Below are 20226 nucleotides of genomic sequence, written 5' to 3' on the forward strand. Positions count from 1 at the left end.
GCCTGCCCCACGCCCTTGGCACTTACCGAGAGCTACCACATACTATTTATTGTGTAAACATCTTCTCTCTTCCCAACTAGACTGAAAGCATCCCAAAGGCAGGGACCAGGGCGAGCTGTCTGGGCATCACTAGCACCTTCTGTGAGCCCTGTTCAAATGTTTGCTGTAAATGCTAGTGATGTTGCTAAGTAGATAAGTAAGTTAGTTAATTAATAGAATTTAGAAAGGCCAAAGGATCCAATTTTCTCTAAAAATTGAGCAGTTGATTCTTTGTCTTAGTTAATGTGAGGCAGATCCCTTCTCTGTAGGAGGAATAAATGCAAAATCAGTAAAAAAAACATATATATGTGTGTGTGTGTGTATAGTATCAGTTTATTTATATAGACATCTGTTTATTTAGAAAACAAAGCATAAAATCATCAGACTGTTTACATAAGCCAATACTGAAAATTCATCTTCACCTTCTCAGATCTTTTTTGGTCGAAATTTAGGCCAATTAAATCAGCATTTACCAGAGTATGGACTGTAGAACTGGTCTTGTTTGCTGTTAATAGTTATTACAGTTAAAATTGTTCCATGGTTTAATAATTTCAGGGAATTTGGGGTAAAATAAGGTTAAAAGAGATTTCTTTATTATAGAGTTTCTCAAAGTTTTAACAGTATGCCAACATGCTTTATGAAGCTTCAGGGTTGGAAGGCAGATGGTATGGATTTACTAACTTCATGTAACTCTTTTTATGGGAAAACTAAGGGATTGGTGGTCTGAGGAACACACTTTGGGAAGTATGCTGACTCAGACACATTCTGATGCAGGCTTCTTCTGTTAGACACATTTCACCATTGAAGACCTGTATTGAATGACCTGCAATTCTGTAAAAACTTCCGGGAATGGTGGTTCTCAGTGCTGGCTGACCATTCGAATTGGCTGGGAGCTCTAAATATGCCAGCGCCTAGTCCCCAGCCCAGGCCGGTGAAGTCAGGGTCTCTGAGGGTGAGTCTTCTGATCTATGCAATGGAAGTAATACTGCCTACCTCACAGGGTTGTCCTGTGACAAATGAGATCGTGTGTGTAAAATGCTTTCTCTGGTGCCTGAAACAAAATTTGGTCTTTGAAAAGAAATGTTTCTTTCTGGGGAGAGGGTAGAATTTCAATTTCAAAATGTAGACGATATTATGAAAATAGAAAATCACTGTTTGGCTGCCACGGTTTTGCATTCATAGATGCTAAAATTAGAAGGTAGATGTGTAAAGAGAAACAAGATGTTTGCATAGTCTCATAGTATTTCCCCACAATATACTTATTAATTTACAAAGGGGAAGCGGTAACTTCAGCAGTGGAAGAATCTGCGGACCCCATCTTAACTAAGTGAAGAAAGATAACCTCACCAATAATTAAGGTGTATCAACATCACACACCCTGATCTCGTGCACTGGGAGGAGCCCATTGAAGCTCCTGTAGTATTCTCGCCAAAAAATACATTATCTGGGTTTACCTACAAGGAAACATAGGCAAGCCTAAATCAAAGGATATTTTACAAAATAACTAGCTAGTACTCCTCAAAAGTGTCAAGGTCATGAAAGAAAAAAAAAGACAGACTAAGGAACTGTCCTTGATCAGATGAGATTAAGGAACCATGACAACCAAATGTGATGCATGAGCCTCACTTGCATCAAGGACCAGAAAAGGGATATTGTGGGACAAGTGGTGAAAATCTAATAAGTTCTGTAGGTGATGCATTTTTCAATGTTATTTACCTGGTTTTGACAGTTGTGCTCTGGTTATGTAAGATGTCAACATTTGGGGATGAGGGGTGATGGAGGAATGAAATGCTGCACTATTTTGCAACTTTTCTGTAAGTTTGAAAAATTTGAAAAATGAAAAATTAAAACAAATTTAGTGTTTCTTTACTTCTTTCTCATTCTGGCACTTTGGAGACAATAGAATCAGTGTTTCTCCCTCTAACATAGTTTGAGTACAGGGGAAATAGGCCCCCGTACAGTGTAATGTATATTAAGTATAGTGAAAAAGAGGCTCAAGATGCACATTTCAGCAAGCCTTTCGTGTGATTTGAATAAATGTGTTCGCTAAATAAATGTGGCTAGAGAATCTGGTGGAGGAGGAAAAACAAAAGAGATCCTGGAAAGCAGAGGGTAGGAGCAGAGGAGGTGGTGAGAAGGAATTAGGAGCTGCTGGAGACGGGTTTTGGAAGGAGTTCTTGAATAAGGGGTCGGTGGCGGGCAGACAGTTGTGGGGGTAAGAAATAGCGCTGAAGGTCCTGAGGACGGCAGAGAAGGGACAGACACATTTAAAGATGTTGTCCGGACATTATATGTTTATGTCTTCCTTGATACTTGCCTGTGAGGCTGCAGTAGAGATTTTGATTTTTTTTTTCTAATTTATTTTCCTTTGAATATTGCTCTATGCTGAGACTTACCCTCGGAGATCCAGGTTATAGTCCTGTTATCTTGTGACACAGTACAGATCATGTGCCTTTTTTGCAAGACAGACGACGTAACCATTTACCTGGTAGCCCCTTGGCCTTATAGGAAAAAGTGGTTTGGCCCTGCAAACTCACAGCCCCGAAGGACCGTGCGATGTAGTTAGTTCCCTGTTGCTGGGCACGAGGGACGACCACCACCAGTAGACCTGAGGGGAGTTGCCGGTGTGCGGAGGAGCGGTGTGGGGCCTCTCACAGATTGTCTTCACTTGCAATGTCCGACTGTTTTTTCCCAATCATTTTCAGGACTGGAAGCCAGAAATGAATCTGCAGGAACACAAGGGTAGATGAATGAGCACTGCAGTCATTTTAAATGCCTCTGACATAAACTTTGAAATGTCCAGAAAAGCTTATCCTTGTGGGTTAGTTTAGTCTTTCATTGTCCGTGAACCATTTTCCGATTCTGTAAGTTGTAGATAGCTGATGGCACCGATGCACGTGATTCTTGTCCATGGACATGCAAATGAATTCACCCTGTAGTGTACAGTTGACCCTCCCATCCACCCTTGTGCAGAAGCCAGTTTTGAATCCATTAAGCAAATTCATTCTGGTATTTCTGATGGGCTGTATATATGTGTGCGCTTTAAATTGTTCTTTGAATTGGTTGGAATTTCTTACTCTTCCCTCTTAATTAATAATTTGAATAAAATCTTTGACAAGTGTTCATTTATATGTATATTAAAGTCATGTTATATATATGTATAAATATCCATACATTATCATATACATTGTTTAATACTGGAGAATGAGCAAATTCTTCAGAGTTTACCTAGCCATAGTAGATACTTCCCTTCTGTTATTTACTCATCCTGGTAAAGTAACTCTATTGGGCATCATCCTTTAACAGCTATTAATTACAAAGGGTCTTTCCAGTAGCCTCTCTATGATATAACTGAACAAAGTCACTTGAAATCAACATTTTGAAGGGTATCTTGTAGGATCTTCTGGGCCAGCACTATTGTAGAATCTTCTGAACTTAGCCATGTACGTCTGTTGATTGCACACTCCCACCCCCACCAGTGTCTCACCTATCGCTGGGGATATGAGCCCTACTGTAAAGTTGAAGACTGCTTTGAAATTCCATTTGTCCTTCAAACTCAAAATTTCCCTAATTATAGGTTGTACCCCCATCTTGGCTTTACCTTTGTGAAGTACAGACTCAGTTTCCTTTTTACTTCTCCCACCGGCTGCTTAGATCTTTTCTTTAGTAGCTTTGCATGTAGGTATCGGATGCGCTCCCTCTGCACGTTTGGGTAGAAGGATGCAGACACCAGGATTTTAAGTTGCATCAGGATGGAGGACAACAGTCCTAGCATCACTAGTATCACAAGAATAATACTGAGGGGAATCCAGGTCTCAGACAGAAGGAGCTTTGGTTTAGGGATGCACTTGGGTTCAAACAGAGATATATTAAAGGAAGAATCATGGATGATGTCTTGAGTTCCTTGTTCCTAAAATGAAAGAATAAAATCATCAAGATCCATGCCATTTTTGTAGTCTGTCCTTATCTTCCTCAATACTGCCCTGCAGCATATAGCATTTATCTTAAAATACGCAGGGAGCTTTGGCTGAAGGAGCTATCACAGCTCCTTTTATGTGCTATGATCGGAATAAAGGAGAAGGGATGAGTTTTGTTTGTCGCCATTGCAGTGTTTTCCAAAGTGGGTTTGTAGATTTCTTTGAGAGAAGGATATCAGACAAGGTTGTCTGCTCTGTCCTTTCTTTAGAGCGGCACAATGCCCAGGAGACTGTTGAAGACTCATAGAAGAAGGCAGAGAATCCGTTTAACTTCAGCCAACGGTTCTCCTAATAATGTTGACCATATAACCCATTTTTATGGAACCCTTGTTTCTACACTTCAGAGCATGTGGGACTAATGAAAGATGGTTTTAGCTCGACTCGGGGAGAAGTTTTTTTGGAACAGAGCCCCTCAAGACCCAGTCATTTCCTCCCCATCGTAACAAAACACCTGGTCAGCAGACCACAAGGTCCTCAAGATGTGGAGACATTAAATTATGTTCTGAATCAGCCTAGAGCTTGGGGTGGTGTGGGGGAGGAGGAAGAACTGTTCTTGGTGGAAGAATACCAGGAATAGTGTATTTACTGAAAGCGGCTCTAACATCCTATCTACAGAGATCTCAAAAGCGGACATTGCCTCACTCCTCTTGGATGCTAAGAGGGGTGCATTCCTTTTCCACTTGAAGGCAAGAGAATAAACCAGCTGCCCTCATCAAACTGACCCAGAGGGCAGGTGACCTAGAGCCACCCAGACAAGGCACCAGCAGGAGAAACATGTGCTGATTCAGCTCTTTCATTTCCCCTGACCTGAGAAAGTCATACAGTCTCTCTCGGTGGATTTGTTTTCCAATTTGGTAAAACAGGAATTAATGGACCAGATCCTGCCCAGGAATAAACTGCTCCCAGTGTAAATTAAGCACCTTGGGGATGGAGCATTAACCTTATAGACTGGAGTACTTAGTAAGTTATTATCACCCCAGTACCCCAGAGCCCTGGGGCCGGGAAGAGGTAAATGACTTCTGAAAAGAACCCAGGCACACCCAGAGAATACCACACATCTTGGATCTACTCCAGTACCTGTGAAAAAAAATCCAGAAACCCCAAACCTGGGATGTCTATGCAAATACCAAGTCAAATCTGCAGTTTCTCCAGCACTGTGGCTAAAGCAGTAGAAGGCATTTGTGTGGCCTCTCCTTGTCTTATTAAAAAGACAGTTTGCCTACGATTAAATAGATTTCAGTCCCCAGAGCACAGGCATGCACTCTTTTTAATACTGTTGAAGAAACAAACACATCGATTGAGTCAGTGATGAGAAATCCTGCAATAAGAAAGCAGCGGGAATCCAGTCGCAGGGGGCCTGGGGGGGGGGGTGGGGAGTTACTTAGCCTAGGAATCTGATTGGGCATTTTGCAGTCGGGAGTCAGGGCTTTATAAAGTTTGGGTCCACACTTTTGTACGGGCTTGGTGAAGGGGAGTATGGAAGATAAATAAACTCTCTCAAAAATACCGAACAATATACTAAATAGACCCTGGTGTATTAAAATGTGTTTACCTCTCTTAAGTAAACAATTTGCCAAGACGTCATTGATTAATGGCAGGAAGACTCGCTGTGGTATCAGATGGTCCTGAAAAGGTTAACGCAGACTAACCCTGGGCACATAGTAGGTGCTCAGTAAGTAGCAACTATAGCTATTTTTCCTTACAATGCCCACCTATCCGGCCAGCTCTTTTTGGGTCGTTTTCTATCTTTCTTCTTTTTTTGAAATCGTATGGAAGTGGGAGAAAAATATTGGCAAAACTTTGAGCCAGTGTTTCTTCTCTTGCTTGACTTCTCCTTTGCAAATCTACAGGAGAGACCAGGAACCTCCAAGGGCACCCTGGGATCAGGGCAGGGCACTGCCAGTCACGCAGAAGCCGGCTGCTGGTGGCACAGCCTCCCGGGCTCGGCAGGAGAGAGTTTGAGACGCTCTCCCACAGTCTGGCACTCACATCTGTTCCAGCGCCCACTGCCCTGCTGTCACTGCAAGTGTGCATGGCGGCCTCCCCCGCCCGGACGTGAGCCCCCTGATGACAGCCCTCATGGGCTAGGCATCTCTATGTCCTCCGGACCCCGCAACACCCAAACGTGTATTTGTCAGGACACTGTCATTGGAAAGCTTCTGTGCCTTTTTTTGGAAGGCAGAGCTTGCTTTTTTCCCCTCTTCTGTCTTAAACAGTGAGAATTCACAAAACAGGCAAGGGGATTGGCTGAGAGAAATAAATGAGAAAGGAGCTAAAAGAGAAAGAAGGAGAGGAAGAACTGAGGGAAAGATCAAAAGGGGGAATACAGGAGGAGGGTGGGCTATGGGGGAGGGGAGGAGAGCAGCCCTTTTACTAGCGACTCCCCCAGGAGCAAGCCGGTCTGAAAATCTTGTTTGGCTTTCATTTGAAGCACTGCTTCCATTATCCACCCTGCTCCAGTATCTAGAGCAACGGGGTTCTTGTAATTAACTGAAGTCTTCAGGAAAGCGGCGTGCTCAAAGTAATCAACTCTGAGAGCAGCCCAGGACTAGGAGGGGCAGGGCCGGGCAGCACCTGCTGAGCCAGGAGAGAAGGGGAGGGAGGGGGTGGATGCAGCGGGGGGAAGTGGAGTGAGTGGGGTTTCCAGGGAGGGTTTCCCTTTCTGCCCTTCCGCTCTAAGATTTCCCCAGCAGCTACCTATTGTAGCTGCATAAAGAGGAGAAGAATCAGACACTTGAAAATAGAGGATGGCACTTTCACCAGCCCAGGCTGGTGCACCCCACCCAGCATGTTCACACACACACACGCAGACTCGCACATGCACACGCACACAACTACACACACTCCATGCACACATGCACACAGACACACATGCCACACACACATGTACCACCTAGCTCAGCTTCACAATGTCTGGGTTTAAAAAAAAAACTAAGATGAGTATCTGACCATATCCAGATCCTCTGGAATGTCCACAGAATCATACCTTTCCACAGGGCAAAATGGAAAAGAGAAAAAAATGGGATGAGCAAAAAAGTCTTCTCTGTTGGAACATGGCTGCCACAAGAAGCTAATACGGTGACCAAAGATGTTCAGAATGTTAATCACACTCTAACATGGGGATTTCAACTCAGTTTAACCAACGTTTTTGGGCTCTTCCTACATGCCAGGCACCGGGAATCCAGAGGTGAGTAAGACACTGCCCTGCCTTGGGAGGTTCACGATCTTTTGCAAACAGACCAGCAGACAGCCAGGACACACGGTGAGAAGGGCCTGGCAGCGCATACCTCTCTGTGCAGCTTCAAGTGAAACTCGAGCCCTGGCAAGCTTTGGAAATGTTTGCCCATGGAGAAAATGAGCTGATACAGCAGATAATCTATGGCTGCAAACAGCACCCAGATGTAGAGATGGGTAAGTACTGGGAGGAAAAACAGCCCCAGGTTTTTCCTGTCTTTCGGAGTCAGCCAGAAAGATGGGATGACAGTGTACTTCTTTCTTTCCTTCTTATTCAGCGGGAGGACACAGGGCCTCTGCTCATGCCTCTCCCTTTCATCAAACTCAACAAACTGTCTGGTGATGTAGACATTCTCAAACTTCGCACCACGAGGGTCCAAAAACCGCTTCATGAAGAGGCCAGTGCCGAGCAGCATCAGCAGAAGCCCTGTGAAGGCAAGTAGCTGCCGGCCCACAGAGGACACCACCTCTGTTGCCGTCACCATCTGGTACAAGACACCCAGGGCTTTGTCTGTAGTGTCATTGAGCTGTGTTTCCAGGGCTTGGCTGGGACTGAAAAGAGAGACCGCCAGGGTCTGGTTCCAAGAAACAAGGTCATCAAATAGACTTAGGTGAGTAGCAAGGCCATATATCCACTGAATTGCTTCAATATATTTTTTCAAAAGTGGGAAATGAATGGAAAAGCTCTTTGCCCTTAGGTTGCAAGTCATACTGTCCAGGAGACTTTTAAAGTTGTGAAAAATGTTTTCCACATGTCCAAAGATTACTATCCCTGTGCCAGCAGCAATCAGAGCGTTCCTGCCCTCACGCAGGCCACATGAGAGGAAGAAGAGCAGAAGGAAACATCGCGCGTGTCTGGAGCAGCACAGCAGAGCCCACATGACCATCCAGGAGGCGATGAAGGCTATCAGTGAGGATGGAAGCCAGTAGAAGGCCACAGAGAGGAGGCCTACGGAAGTGAAGGCAACAAAACAGCAAACTCCCAAATGTTGAGTAAAGCCTATCCATCCAGGGCTTCTTGGAGACACATAAATCCCCCAAAGACTTAAGAAGATGTTGGTGCCTGACTTCCAGACACCCATGCTCCCTGTGTCCCTGGAAATGAAAAAGAAACCAGGTTGAGATGCTGCCTTTGAATGTCTTCTGTCACTTTGGAAAGGACATGATGGCAGATTGATTGCAAAAAATGGCCATAATTCATTACCATTCTCAGTCTCCACACTGTTAGCAAACCAAACGTGGGTCTGCTCACCCAAACACAGTAGAGCCAATCCACTGATGCCGGATTGTGGTGAAGGAAAGCACAGAGTTTACTGCAAGGTGCCCAACATGAGGCCAAGCAAGGAGAATGGGCAGCTCATGCTCAAAAGACCCAAACTCCCCAGTGGCTTTTGGGGGAGGGTTTTAAAGGCAAGATGAGGGAGAGGGTTGCAGGTGCCTGATCAGCTAGTGTCCATCTTTCCGACTCGTTGATGGTGAGGTAACAGGGTGATGTTTTGGGGGTTGACGTTGTCAACTTTCTGGTTCCAACAAGTCTGTGGTCTATGTGGTGGTGGTCAGCAAGCAGTTAACTTCTTCTACCTGGTGGTGGTTTTAATATCTGCCAAACAGTTCAAGGATATGTCTCAGGATATTATCTACAGCCCTTGAGGAGGAACTAAAGGTCCTTGACTTTGTTTTATGGCTAAACTGTTACTCTTGTTTCTTGCTTGACTGGTTTCCTTTGTTTCTGCATTTTCTCGCCTCTCTGATTAAATTTGCTCCTTGGTACTCGGGGAAGGCCTAGGAGACTAAAGCGTTTCTACAAAGAAGAGATGGAGGACCTGGGGGATCTGTCCCTGGGATGGCCCTGCAGGGTCCTGCTCAGTTTCAACACCTTCTTACGATGTGACTTCACAGCTTCTCCCATCGAGAAGTGAGAGAAATAGAATCTGTCAAGTGGCAGGGTTTATCTCTACAACCCTTGAATTCAAGATGCCTAAGACATCGTTGGCCAATAGAATGTGGCAGAAGTGACACTATGCCTATCCAGAGTCTATGATTCCCACCTGCCTCTCTCTTGGAATCCCATTACTAACTTTTTTTTTGCCAAGTCCAGGTGTATTAGCCTCTATTGCTGTTGTAACAAATTTCCACAAACATAGTGACTTATAGAAACATGTATTTATTCTCTCACAGTTCTGGAAGTCAGAAGTCTAAAATGGGTCCAAGGAGGGAGGGTATAGCTCAAGTGGTAGAGCACATGCTTAGCATGCACAAAGTCCTGGGTTCAGGCCCCAGTACCGCCCCCCAAAATAAATAAATAAACTTAATTACCACCCCCCCAACAAAAACCCTAAAATAAATACATAAATAAAATCAGCTAGAAAATGTAAAGAAAAAAAAAGTCAATAAAATGGATCCAGAGGGCTGCATTCCTTCTGGGGGTTCCAGGGGAAGAGCCTTTTGCTTGCCTTTTCCAGCTTCTAGAGGCCACCTGTATTCCTTGGCTCATGGACTCTCCTCCGTCTCAAAGCTAGCAGTGTTGCAGCTCCTTTTCTCTCTGGCCTCTCTCTGACATCTTTCATGACTGCAATCCTCCTGCCTCCCTCTGACAAGGACCTTGTGACTATATTAGGGCCACCCAGGTAATCCAGGATAATCGCTCCATCTCAAGAGACTTAACTCAAGCACACATGTAGAGTCCCTTTTTCCATGAAAGATAACATGGTCAGAGGTTCTGGGCATTAGGACATGGACATCTTTGAGTGGGGCTCGGCAGGTTATTCAGCCTGCCGTACCAGGTTGGGTTGCTGAGGCACATGACCAGTCTATTCCATTATCTCAGCCAATTGCCGAGCAACTGTCAGATGTGTGAAGGAGGGCATCCTAGACGCGCCAGTCCCCAGTCACCAGCTGATTACAGACACTTGAGCAATAAGAAATATTGATTACTTTAAGCTCCTGAATTCTGTGCTGCTTTGTTAGGCCGTGATTGTTCATTGAGAAAAGCAGCAATGCTATGTCGTGGGTCTTATTAATTGAAACCAACCTACAGTTGATGGACAGGCTCAAATTTTGATAAACCACATTATGTAAGATCACTTTTTGATAGTCATCTATTTTCTTGTGCTCTAACTTTACAGACAAGAAAGCAAATCTTAAATGGGGCTCCGGACTGAGGCCGTTGTATCTCAGCTCTAACCACTGTGCCTTCCCTCCCTTGCTCCTACCCTCTGAGGGCAGTTCTCTCCTGAGAGTCTTAAGAGGAAAACGAGAATATTTTGTCACTGAGTTAATCATCTTTTCTCTTTTCCCAGCTCTGGGATAACTAAAATAAAGCTGCTCTGGGGCTGCTCCGCCCTGTCAGTCATGGAGATTTAGGTCTGGGATGCACTCAGAGAGACTTGGGTTCATTTGGAACCATATGAAATGAATTTGAGAGATCTTGATTGACATGAAAATATCTGATGAGTATTGTACTGTATGTATGGAATTTTAATTTTAATGAAGACATTAGTCAATTTTTAAATACTCTCAAATAAATCCCTTCTCACATCAGGTGTTTTGGGGCTGGATTTGTGGAGTAGCTTAATACTGTTCAGGCCAGTGAATTACACTCGTAACGTGAGACAGGTGTCCATACATTGGCTAGAGGGCATGAACTGAGCAACCCAATTCTCTTTCTGGGTTCAGCCTGAATGAGGTTAATGAAGGGGAGAAATGAGGTGGGGAAGTAGGCAGGTTAGGAGCAAACCTGTGGATATTTCTCCAGCAATAGTATGGAAGACTTGCTGTTCCTGGCACATAATCTAAATGGGAAAGTTCAGCTCAGAAAAGGGATACAGAGAGAAATTGTGTTGAAGAAGGGTCATTACCATGTGGGACTGGCCTGATTGGAGATTCAGGACCCTCCATAAGAGGATGTTCTTACTCCAGCAGGAGGAAGGGGAAATGGAATAACTGGTCATTAGGATGGGGATCAGCAAAAGAACATAGTTCTTTTCTCCTGCAGACTTGCTTCCTTCCAGAATTGGAGGTTGGTTTGAAGGTTGGCAGCGCTCCCGTGCACCGACTCCACTCCCACGCCTCTCTGACCCCCAGAAATCACTGATGGGCCCTGTGCTCCTGACCCTTCCCAGCGTTGCCAATGTGAGTCAGACCTGCTTCACTGCCTGGGCAGGACCGGGTCAGTCAGTGGGAGCAGGCGAACAGTGGGCAGAACAGCCAGTACTCAAGCAGATCTCCTCCTGATGTGTCCCCATTTGCTTTCTTTGTCATGGCTATGGATTTGACCTCAAGCCATTATCTGACTAATTGGGACACTAATAGGTATTAATTGCCTATTATGTCTGAGGAGTACTTTACATATAGCATCTCCCTGCATCCTCCCTGAAGCCTCTGGAGACAGATGCTCTTTGCATTTCACACAATGGAAATTGAGGCTCAGAGTGCTTGCTGAAATGTGTCAGCGATCACCCAGAGTAGGTGGAACAGTGGGATTCAGACCAGATCTGCTTGGCCCATGCACCCTGTCCAGATTCCAGGGCTCTGGGTTATATGACAGAATGTTCAGCTCATTGTATCTGCTGGAAACACATCACACTTTCTGCCAGTGACTGTTTAAGGGCTGATTTGTGTATCACAAGCCCATTTCTATCTGCTCTCTCTTTCATCTTTTTTTTGCATCAAAATAGTTGACCCTATAAGCATGTTTCTCAAGTCAGCAGATTTTTCTCTAAAGCAAATCAGAAATCCCAGCTATTTTGTTTTTTCTAATATCCTCTATGAGGTACCATGTTGCTTGCTTCCTAAAAAATGAATAATGCATATTTTAGATTCATTTTCCCCCTTCATCCTTGTATAGTGTGTTCTTAATAAAGATGTTTCTCTGAAACTGAGAAATAGATTTATGGATACATTAAAATTTTAACATTTGGCAATAAAATCTAATAACAATTAAATAAGATACATGACTGCAATTTTGTCCTGTAAGAGGCACATGTTTTCTTAACAAGCAACAGATCTAATATTGTTCCTCTTTGTTTTTGTGCTAAAAACAGCACGTCACCAAAAGACTCCAAAACTTTCTGCAGCAAAAGGACTGAATGCCTTCTCTCCTATTTTATAGCTCAAGCCACAGAGGAGGGCTTTGGACCAAGAGCCCAGGGCTGGTGTTCCATTCTGTCTGTCCCGTCACTGGTTAATGTGACCTCGATTTCACCAATCTCTGTTCCTCATTTTCTCTACTTGAATAAAAGACCTGCCTGAGGTCCTTCCTGCAGAGGTTTAAGTAGGGGAGCTTTGGCAAGCACGTTAGATGCCCTGGGGATAAGGCACCCAGTAAATGCAACCCATTTCTTCTTGTTTCTTTTGCTGCCACAAAAAACCGAGAACTTCCCTTCTCTGAAGATCTTTAGGCAAGGACTGAGTGCCTCAATGATGGGAGGCTCAGAGGCAGGAGCTGGATTGCGCCACCTTCCGAGCAGTGATGTTTTACATGTTGCCTTTAGATGTCTGTTCATTTCTTTCCTGCAGAGGTATAGTCATTCTGCTTGCTGATCTTTCTTCAGATGGCCCCAATTCTTTCCTTTCAAATAAATCAGGGAATCAGGATTCAGAAAAGCTGGTTGCTTATTTCTTTCTCAAAGACTTTGTCAAGTGGATACCCAGATTCTTAAATTTTATCTTTAGAGCTGAAAGAAATCTTGTAGATCAGAGCTTCTTAAACTTGTGTCCGTAATCACTGGGTGGTGGTGGGGGCTCCTTGTTAAACTGTAGATTTTCATTCTGAAGGTCTAGAGTGGCACCTGAGAGTTTGCCTTCTTAACAAGTCCCAGGTGGTGCTGATGCTGCTCATCTGAGGACCAGACATTGGGTAGCAATCTCTAGAACTCAGGATTGTCTGATAGCGCTTTCAACGATGATAGAAATAGTCTACTATCTGCATGGCCAGCACTTGCCATAGGTGACAGTTGAGCCCTTGAATTAGGGCTGGAGCAACTGGAAAGTTGAATTTTTAACTTTATTTTAGTTAGGGGTGTTTTTTTTTTTTTTTTTTTTTTTTGCATTAAAAGATCCTCTTTTATTCAGGATTGTTGAATGGGAATTTCCTCCCCCAAGGCTTCACCTTACTGAGAGGAAGGGCATTTTATCAAGAAGACTGCCCTTTCTCTGCTCCTCCCTCCTTCTTGAGTGGTGGATTTGTTAGAAAGAACTGGGTAAACACACTGCCTCCTTTAACAGCTGATGGCTATAAGGCTGTCATATGACTTGCTTGTTTAGCTCTGTGGGCTCTTTCCCTATGGATAGACCTACAATTCCAGTTCTGACTGAGGCTGTGTGGGTAAGCTGTTTTTTTAATTGAAGTATAGTTGATTTACAGTGTTGTGTTAGTTTCAGGTGTACAGCAAAGTGATTCAGTTATACATATATATATGCACATTCTTTTTCAGATTACTTTCCATTATAAGTTATTACAAGATATTATAATAGTTCCCTTTGCTATATATTAGATCCTTGTTGTTTATCAATTTCATATACAGAAGTGTGTATATGTTAATCCCAAACTCCTAATTTATCCTTCCCTGCCGTTTTCCCTTTTGGTAACCATAGATTGTTTTCTATGTCTGTGAGTCTATTTCTGTTTTGTAAGTAAGTTCATTTGTATAATTTCTTTTTTTTTAGATTCCACTATAATTGATATCATATAGCTAGTTGTCTCTCTCAGTCTGACTTACTTTACTTAGTATGATAATCTCTAGGTCCATCCATGTTGCTGCAAATGGCATTATTTCAACTTTATTTCGTTTTAATTAATTTAAATTTAAATAGTCATTCGTGGCTGGTGTCTATATACTGAACAGCACAGGTCTAGATGGCTGACACCTGGCTGGCTCGTTTCCACAGATGAGGAAATGAAAGTCCAGAGAGGCTACTGGACTTACCAAGGCCACCCTGGCACTGGAGGTAGAGATGGGAGGGAAATCCCAGTTTTCCACCACAATGTGATACGTTTCTCATCACATCAACATCTCATCTCTGACTTTTCATGAACCCCGTTCTAAAATCCCTACCAAAGGTCCTAAGTAACAAGAGTTAAAATGTCTCACCTACCAAATTTGCCTTCAGGCACCACAAAAATAATCAGAGAAGTGGACAAACTATAACCTTTGCCTCCATCCAAGAATTAGTAAAATAGTAATAGTAACAGATAATAGTTATCAAATTGGTACCAACTGCCTCTGTTATGGCATCGGATACACATTATTGCTAATCTTCATAGCAATTCTGTGCTATTATATCCATACATTTTAGATGAGGAGACTGAAGCTCAGAGAGGTTAAATAACTTGCCCAAGGTCATACAGTGAGAAAGTGGAAAAGCCAGGATTCTAACCCATATTTAAGTGGCAGTTGAGGGTTCAGGATAGGCAAGTTTCTTGGAACATGATCTTCAAAGAGTAGCTTTTACATTTGGTTGAAACACATTCTCAGAATGCCAGTCACGTGCACCTCCTGAAACAGTGCTGATGTAAGCTCCCCTTGCATTGCCATCCGCAAGTGGCACCCTCCATCTCCTCAGTCAGCACAGCTTTACTGAACCATCCAGAGCTGACTACAGATCTCCATCCTGGGGTCAGGCCCATCCTGGTCTGAGGTCCAGGCTGCAAGGCACTCGTTCCCAACTGAACCATCTCTCCCAGGGTGGGGGGATGAGAGCTGCACTCAGTGTTGATCGCTACCTTCTCTGTTGAACTAGGGGTCAGAGTCGGGGTTTCCCCCATGTTGGACAATTAGGCCAGTGTGGGCAGCACTGAGCATTTCAAATGCCTGCAGGGGTCAGGCAGACAATGTAAAGGGTGACAGAAATTGGGTCTTGAGGGGCCCGGTGAGCCCATGGCCCCAGTGAAGTTGCAGGAGCAGCAGCCCCAGCCCAGCAGGTTTTCTTCGAGTCTGTAAGCAGACCCAGTGTTGCCAGGGTTTCTGACTTTCTTCAAGAGAAGCCAGAGATCTAATTTGCTTTGGATGGCATCTCCGTATTAAAAAAAAAATTGGCTCAAATTATTTTTAAACAGTCTGACAATGACTTTGGCCACTGGTTGTCGGTTTGCAACCCTTGGTCTATGGGGAATCCTCACATGACTTCTTCCTCTTCCCTCTGCTGTCTCCCTCCTCACCTTGTCCTTCACTCATCTGATTACCTTTCCCTCTTTTTATCCCCTGGGACGTTTTAAAATCATGCTGTAGGCCAGTTTCAGGTCTCATGCATAAAGGTTGTTCTCTATGCCTTGGGAATATTTATTTTTGCCCCGAGATCTCTAACTCTATTTTATTCCTCTCATTTGTGCTACTGGATGGAGTCCCTCCCCCAACTCTCCATCGCTTCTTCCAGCAGCTCCTAAAAGGCTAACCTGATCCCTTTAACCTGCAGTTTCTCTTTATTATGTCTCCATTATCAGTAACATTTATCTCCAGACTCAACACTGGTGTCTCTGCAGGAACATGTACCTGCTTTTTGCTTTTATCAACAGCAATATCCCAAGAATAAGCACCACTTTTCTGCCTTTATCCCTAAACTACGGTTTGTGCCTCACCCGGGGGGGGGGGGGGGGGGGAGAAACCACAGCCAGAGGCCACAGGAGAATATCACTGAGGACGCATCTCTCTTTCATGGGATGAAAGCAAGTTTTGTGTGGCTGGGTAGAAGGGAAGAAGTTAAGGAACAGGGCAATGGTGAGGAGCTCCTGGCCCCAGCCGGGAGCCGTACAGAACTGTGCAGCCTGTGTATCCAGCCTGAGCCCACACTTACCTGCTTTCAAGCAGAGCTGAGCTGTTGCCATGGGAAACAGAAGCGACCAGGCTTCTCCGTCAACCTGCACAGACCAGCAGACACCGGCTGCAAGGTGCATACACAGTGGATTCAATTGTTTCCCCTGTGGGATGTTAAACATCAAGGGCAGCAGTAAAAGCCCTGGCGTGGAGGGCACAGGCTCCCGGCCCTCACCCCCACCCCCACCCCCAGAGCCCTGTTCGCCCACTTTGTTGGGGAATCAGGTAGACCAGTATTCCTGTGTTGTTCTGCGATTCTTTTGCGCAACTCTCAAGATACAAAGAATGCATCCTTGCTTCAGATACAAGACCCAGCCAGCAGCCATGACAGTGATAATTAGAGCCTCCAAAATGGCTCACCCTGGAGCCTTCTAGATTGGAGGGATACTGAAGAAGCACATCACCAGAGCCGCTCCGGGGCTGACAGACAGACACCCACAGGTTCACTCCTTTTGCAAGTGCAGGAGAAAGCAATGCAGGACTGGAGGACGAGGACCTTGGGTGCTGTTCTATCCCCTCCTTCCCTGCTTGGGGAGCACTTGCCTTGTCTGACATCCCAAGATTTCCAGTAAGTGAGACCAGTGCCTTCCGACCCTGCTTCCCACGCAGAAGCCAGTGGCTTATGCTCAAGCCCAGATCCCGTCTGCAGACACCCTGGGGAGAAATAAAGCCGACTGCCAATGCCGCTGTTCCTTCTCCGCGCCTCCAACCTGCTCTGCTAAGCCCCTGCGGGGACCTAGTCTGAACCCGTCAGCCTCTCTGACTGCAGGACTTGATGGCAATCTCATTTTAAAGGAAATTTGGACAGAGGGCAAGTGAAACAGAAAAAGAGCACGGGGCGAGGAGACAGGAGATCTGTGGTCTGGCCTGCGTGTGACCTTGGATAGGTCACATCATCTCTCGGGACCGCAGCTCAGCTCCCTTGGGCTAACCCAGTTCTAAAGGTCCTGCCAGCCCACAGTCTTGGAAATAAAGGCAAAGGAGAGCAGCAGAGGCAGCTCAGGGCTTTGGCATTTTGCAGCCACCCAGCATCCATAAGGCAGACAAAAGAATAGAGAATCTCTTGTCTTTTCTCTTTCTTTTTCTCTCTTTCTTTCCTTCTTTCTTTCTCTCTCTGTCTCTTTCTTTCTCCTCTTGAAAACTTGTAAATTGGTTCAGAACACACTGTTCTCTGAGCCTGCCAAAATAGCTCAAGCCGTGCAGAGAGGCGGAATGAAATCCTTATAACTTTGTTTTAATTGTTCTTGCCTTGGGAAAGCCAGCAAATGCCTTCCTCTCTGAAAGCAGCCTTCACACAAGAAAGGAAAGATTAATGAGAGCTACCAGGTAAACAGAGGAGCGCTTGCAGCACACTTCAGTCTGGCCAGGGGCTCGGCGCTGTCTGTGAGCCCGCCCTGCTCCTCTCCCCACCTGAGGCTTCGCTAACTGATCAACTCTTTAAAAGCCAGGGATGGCGCAGGTCCACACAGCTGTTCTGTTAAGAAGATGCTCAAGCTGCTGGCCTCCCTGAGGTGAGGGGATTCAGACCCCTAAGGCCAACAGTGACAGACTCTCCTTCTGATATTTCTGTACACGGATAAACTGTTGAGGGTAGAGGAGGGGGCTTAAAGTTTCCTCCGGTCTCAACTGTTTATTCCAGTTTACCAATACTTAATTTTTCCTTATAAAAAAAGCAATTTCAAAAACAAGATTATTTTGAAAGTTTACTTACAGGTTTCTCTCAGGTTCTTCTCTGAGTGCAAAAATGCCCTTCCCAAGGGCTCTGAGTCTTGATATAGAAAAGGAAAAAAGGAACCAGAAGTGACAGGCGGGTCACATCGCCATGAATCAACCTTAATTTCCCTGGAGAAGTGACTAAGTCATTTACTATTGACAAAGGGGATAATTGATGCAAAGGAACGACATATTTCTTTCTAGAATTTTCCTTGGAATACATGTTGCAGAAATCAGTTCTAGAAAATAATGAAACAGGATATTTTGAAACACAAGAAAGTGAGTTTTGAAAACTTGGATGGTCTCTCACCCTCTTTCTTCTCCTTCTCTCATTCATGCTCTCCACCCCCACCCTCCCACCCTGCAGTGGGACTGTGGGACCGAGACAAACATTCACCCTCCCCACTCCCATCTGCAGTCGAAGAGGCAGATTGCGTGAAGGAGCTACCTCTGCTTTGATGACCCAAGACAGGTGTAATAATCTGTGTCAGGTATCTCCGTCTTGCTGGGACTTTCTGTCTTAGAAATTTAGCTTACACATCAAGAGGATCAGCTTGTGTGGTTGCAAGGAATTAGGAAAGCCTCGAAACCCTTCCTCAAAACTACTCTTCACCTTTTGTTTGAGGCTTATAATATAACTGCAGAAACTTTCATCTTAAAATTCATGCATTCCTGCCAGAATGCAAATATCCCTGGGAAAGGTCGATGTAAAGAAAAGTCTAAATAAGTAACTGCATAAATGGGACACTGAAAACTCATGTCAAATATGGTGAAGATACACAAACAATTGATGTTTGGGAGACACAACTGTCCATCAATAAACCAGAGGGGTCCAGGAAATTTTGTGAGCAAATTAACATTACAAAAAAAACCCAGTGAGCATCACTGGAGTGGGTTGGAGGGGAGTGAGTAAGGGGCAGGGAGCTGAGGTAGGAGGTAGGACCAGTGTATTAGTCAGAGTTCTCCAGAAAAACAGAACCAATAGGGTGTGTGTGTGGAGAGAGAAAGAGGTTTATTCTAAGGAACTGACTCACATGGTTGTGGAGCTGAAGTCTAAAATCTGTAGGATGGGCCAGCAGGCTGGAGACCCAGGGCAGAGTTAATGCTGCAGCTGGAGTCCAAAGGTGGATGGCAGGCAGAAGGCCTCTTCCTCGGGGGACCTAAGTCTTTTTTTTTTCTTAAGGCCTTCGACTGATTGGACAAGGCCTCCCCCCTACACATTTGAGAGGGTCATCTGCTTAACTCAACGCCTGCTGATTTAAATGCTGGTCTTATCTTAAAAATACCTTCACAGTAACATCTAGATTCATGTTTGACCGAATATCTGGGTACTGTGGCCTAGCCAGAAATTGACACAGGAAGTGAACCATCACAACCAGAATGGGTAATGGAAAAACAAAACACAGGGCTTTGTTTGTTTGCTTAGGCTGTGAGGAGTGAATGGACAGAATTTAGTCACTAGGGGAGAGAAAATAAAGGAATCAGTGATGATCGGAACTTTCCACCTGAACCAGGAAGAGCATGAAGGCACTGGTTCCTAGGGAGAGTGGCTGGAAAGACAAGGCCCCAGACAGATGTCTGGATGGAAATGTCCGCCCTGTGAACAGGCAGAAGCAAGGACCTGGGCTTAGAAGACACAGGTAAAGACAGAGAGCTGAGAGCTAGCCAGACACGCGCTTCCTGGAGAGCATCCAGGCATTTCTGTTGACTTGAGCTGCAAGTTGAAACTATGAGATCGAATGGATTTTCAGAGGCAGCCAGTGTGGAATCAGAAGAGTGAGGATCTCTGTCTGTCATGTGCGGGGCTGCAGGGTACCCTGCTGCTACTCAAAGGGCCGGGGCTGCTGCCAAGCTCATGGAGTATGTTCGGGGAAAGCTTCAGGAGCTTGGCTGCCTCCAGCAAGGTGGAGAGGCGAGTGCTGGTGGGAAGGGAGGCATTCCAGACAGAGAAAGAGCACCTGCAAGCACATGGAGACCAATGAGAGAGCTGCAGAAATCTGGATGTGCCTGGAGTATAAGGCGCTAGGGACAACGGTCACAAATGATGCAGGGGAGCCTGCCAGGGCCACATCCTTGACAGTCCCTCATGACAGGGCTCCCACTCAGTCCTGAAGGGACAAGAGCTGTTGAAGCAAGATGTTTTCATTGGAACAAGAAGGTCCAGACTGCAGTGCAGATGCTTGACTGGAAGCATCCGGAAGCGATGGTGGGGACCCCAAGACAGGGAAGAGTCAGGGAAGAAGAATCAGAAGCAGGCTGGGGACGGTGAGGGCGGGAAGAAGAATGAGGCCCCAGAAACACGACTTTGGTGACTAGAAGGCCACTGATGCTCTTGGAGGAGCCATTTCCATTTCAGTAGAGGGGTGGGGGCAGGAACCAGAGAGGAGGAGCGGGGAGCAAGCCATGGCTACTGTGCAGTTGTGTTAAGGATGGAAATGGAGAGGGGAAGGCAG

General features: G+C 45.2%; 1 protein-coding gene across 2 annotated transcripts; it reads right to left on the reverse strand.

Moving 5' to 3' along the window:
• Window positions 1–2400: 2400 nt before the first annotated feature.
• On the reverse strand, window positions 2401–17798 carry DCSTAMP (dendrocyte expressed seven transmembrane protein). Of its 2 annotated transcripts, XM_031439473.2 has the most exons (4): window positions 17772–17798; window positions 7304–8345; window positions 3641–3949; window positions 2401–2765 (listed from the first exon to the last, which is right to left on the reverse strand). In XM_031439473.2, the coding sequence occupies exons 2-4, from the start codon at window positions 8330–8332 to the stop codon at window positions 2691–2693; spliced, it is 1413 nt and encodes a 470-aa protein (XP_031295333.1). In that variant the 5' UTR covers window positions 8333–8345; window positions 17772–17798; the 3' UTR covers window positions 2401–2690. The 2 variants fall into 2 exon arrangements, with proteins under 2 accessions (XP_031295333.1, XP_064332731.1); XM_064476661.1 differs by lacking the exons at window positions 3641–3949; window positions 17772–17798 and having other exon boundaries at window positions 7506–8332.
• Window positions 17799–20226: the final 2428 nt, after the last annotated feature.

Source organism: Camelus dromedarius, chromosome 20, assembly GCF_036321535.1.
Source record: "Camelus dromedarius isolate mCamDro1 chromosome 20, mCamDro1.pat, whole genome shotgun sequence".
NCBI classification, from domain to species: Eukaryota; Metazoa; Chordata; class Mammalia; order Artiodactyla; family Camelidae; genus Camelus; species Camelus dromedarius.

Coding starts and splice junctions, on each gene's coding strand:
- DCSTAMP (XM_031439473.2), bottom strand. CDS start 8,332: ATGGGTGTCTGGAAGTCAGGCACCAACATCTTCTTAAGTCTTTGGGGG. Junction 3,950..7,303: donor ACTTGAAGCTGCACAGAGAG/GTATGCGCTGCC, acceptor CTTTCATTTTAG/GAACAAGGAACTCAAGACAT. Junction 2,766..3,640: donor TGAGTCTGTACTTCACAAAG/GTAAAGCCAAGA, acceptor GTGTTCCTGCAG/ATTCATTTCTGGCTTCCAGT.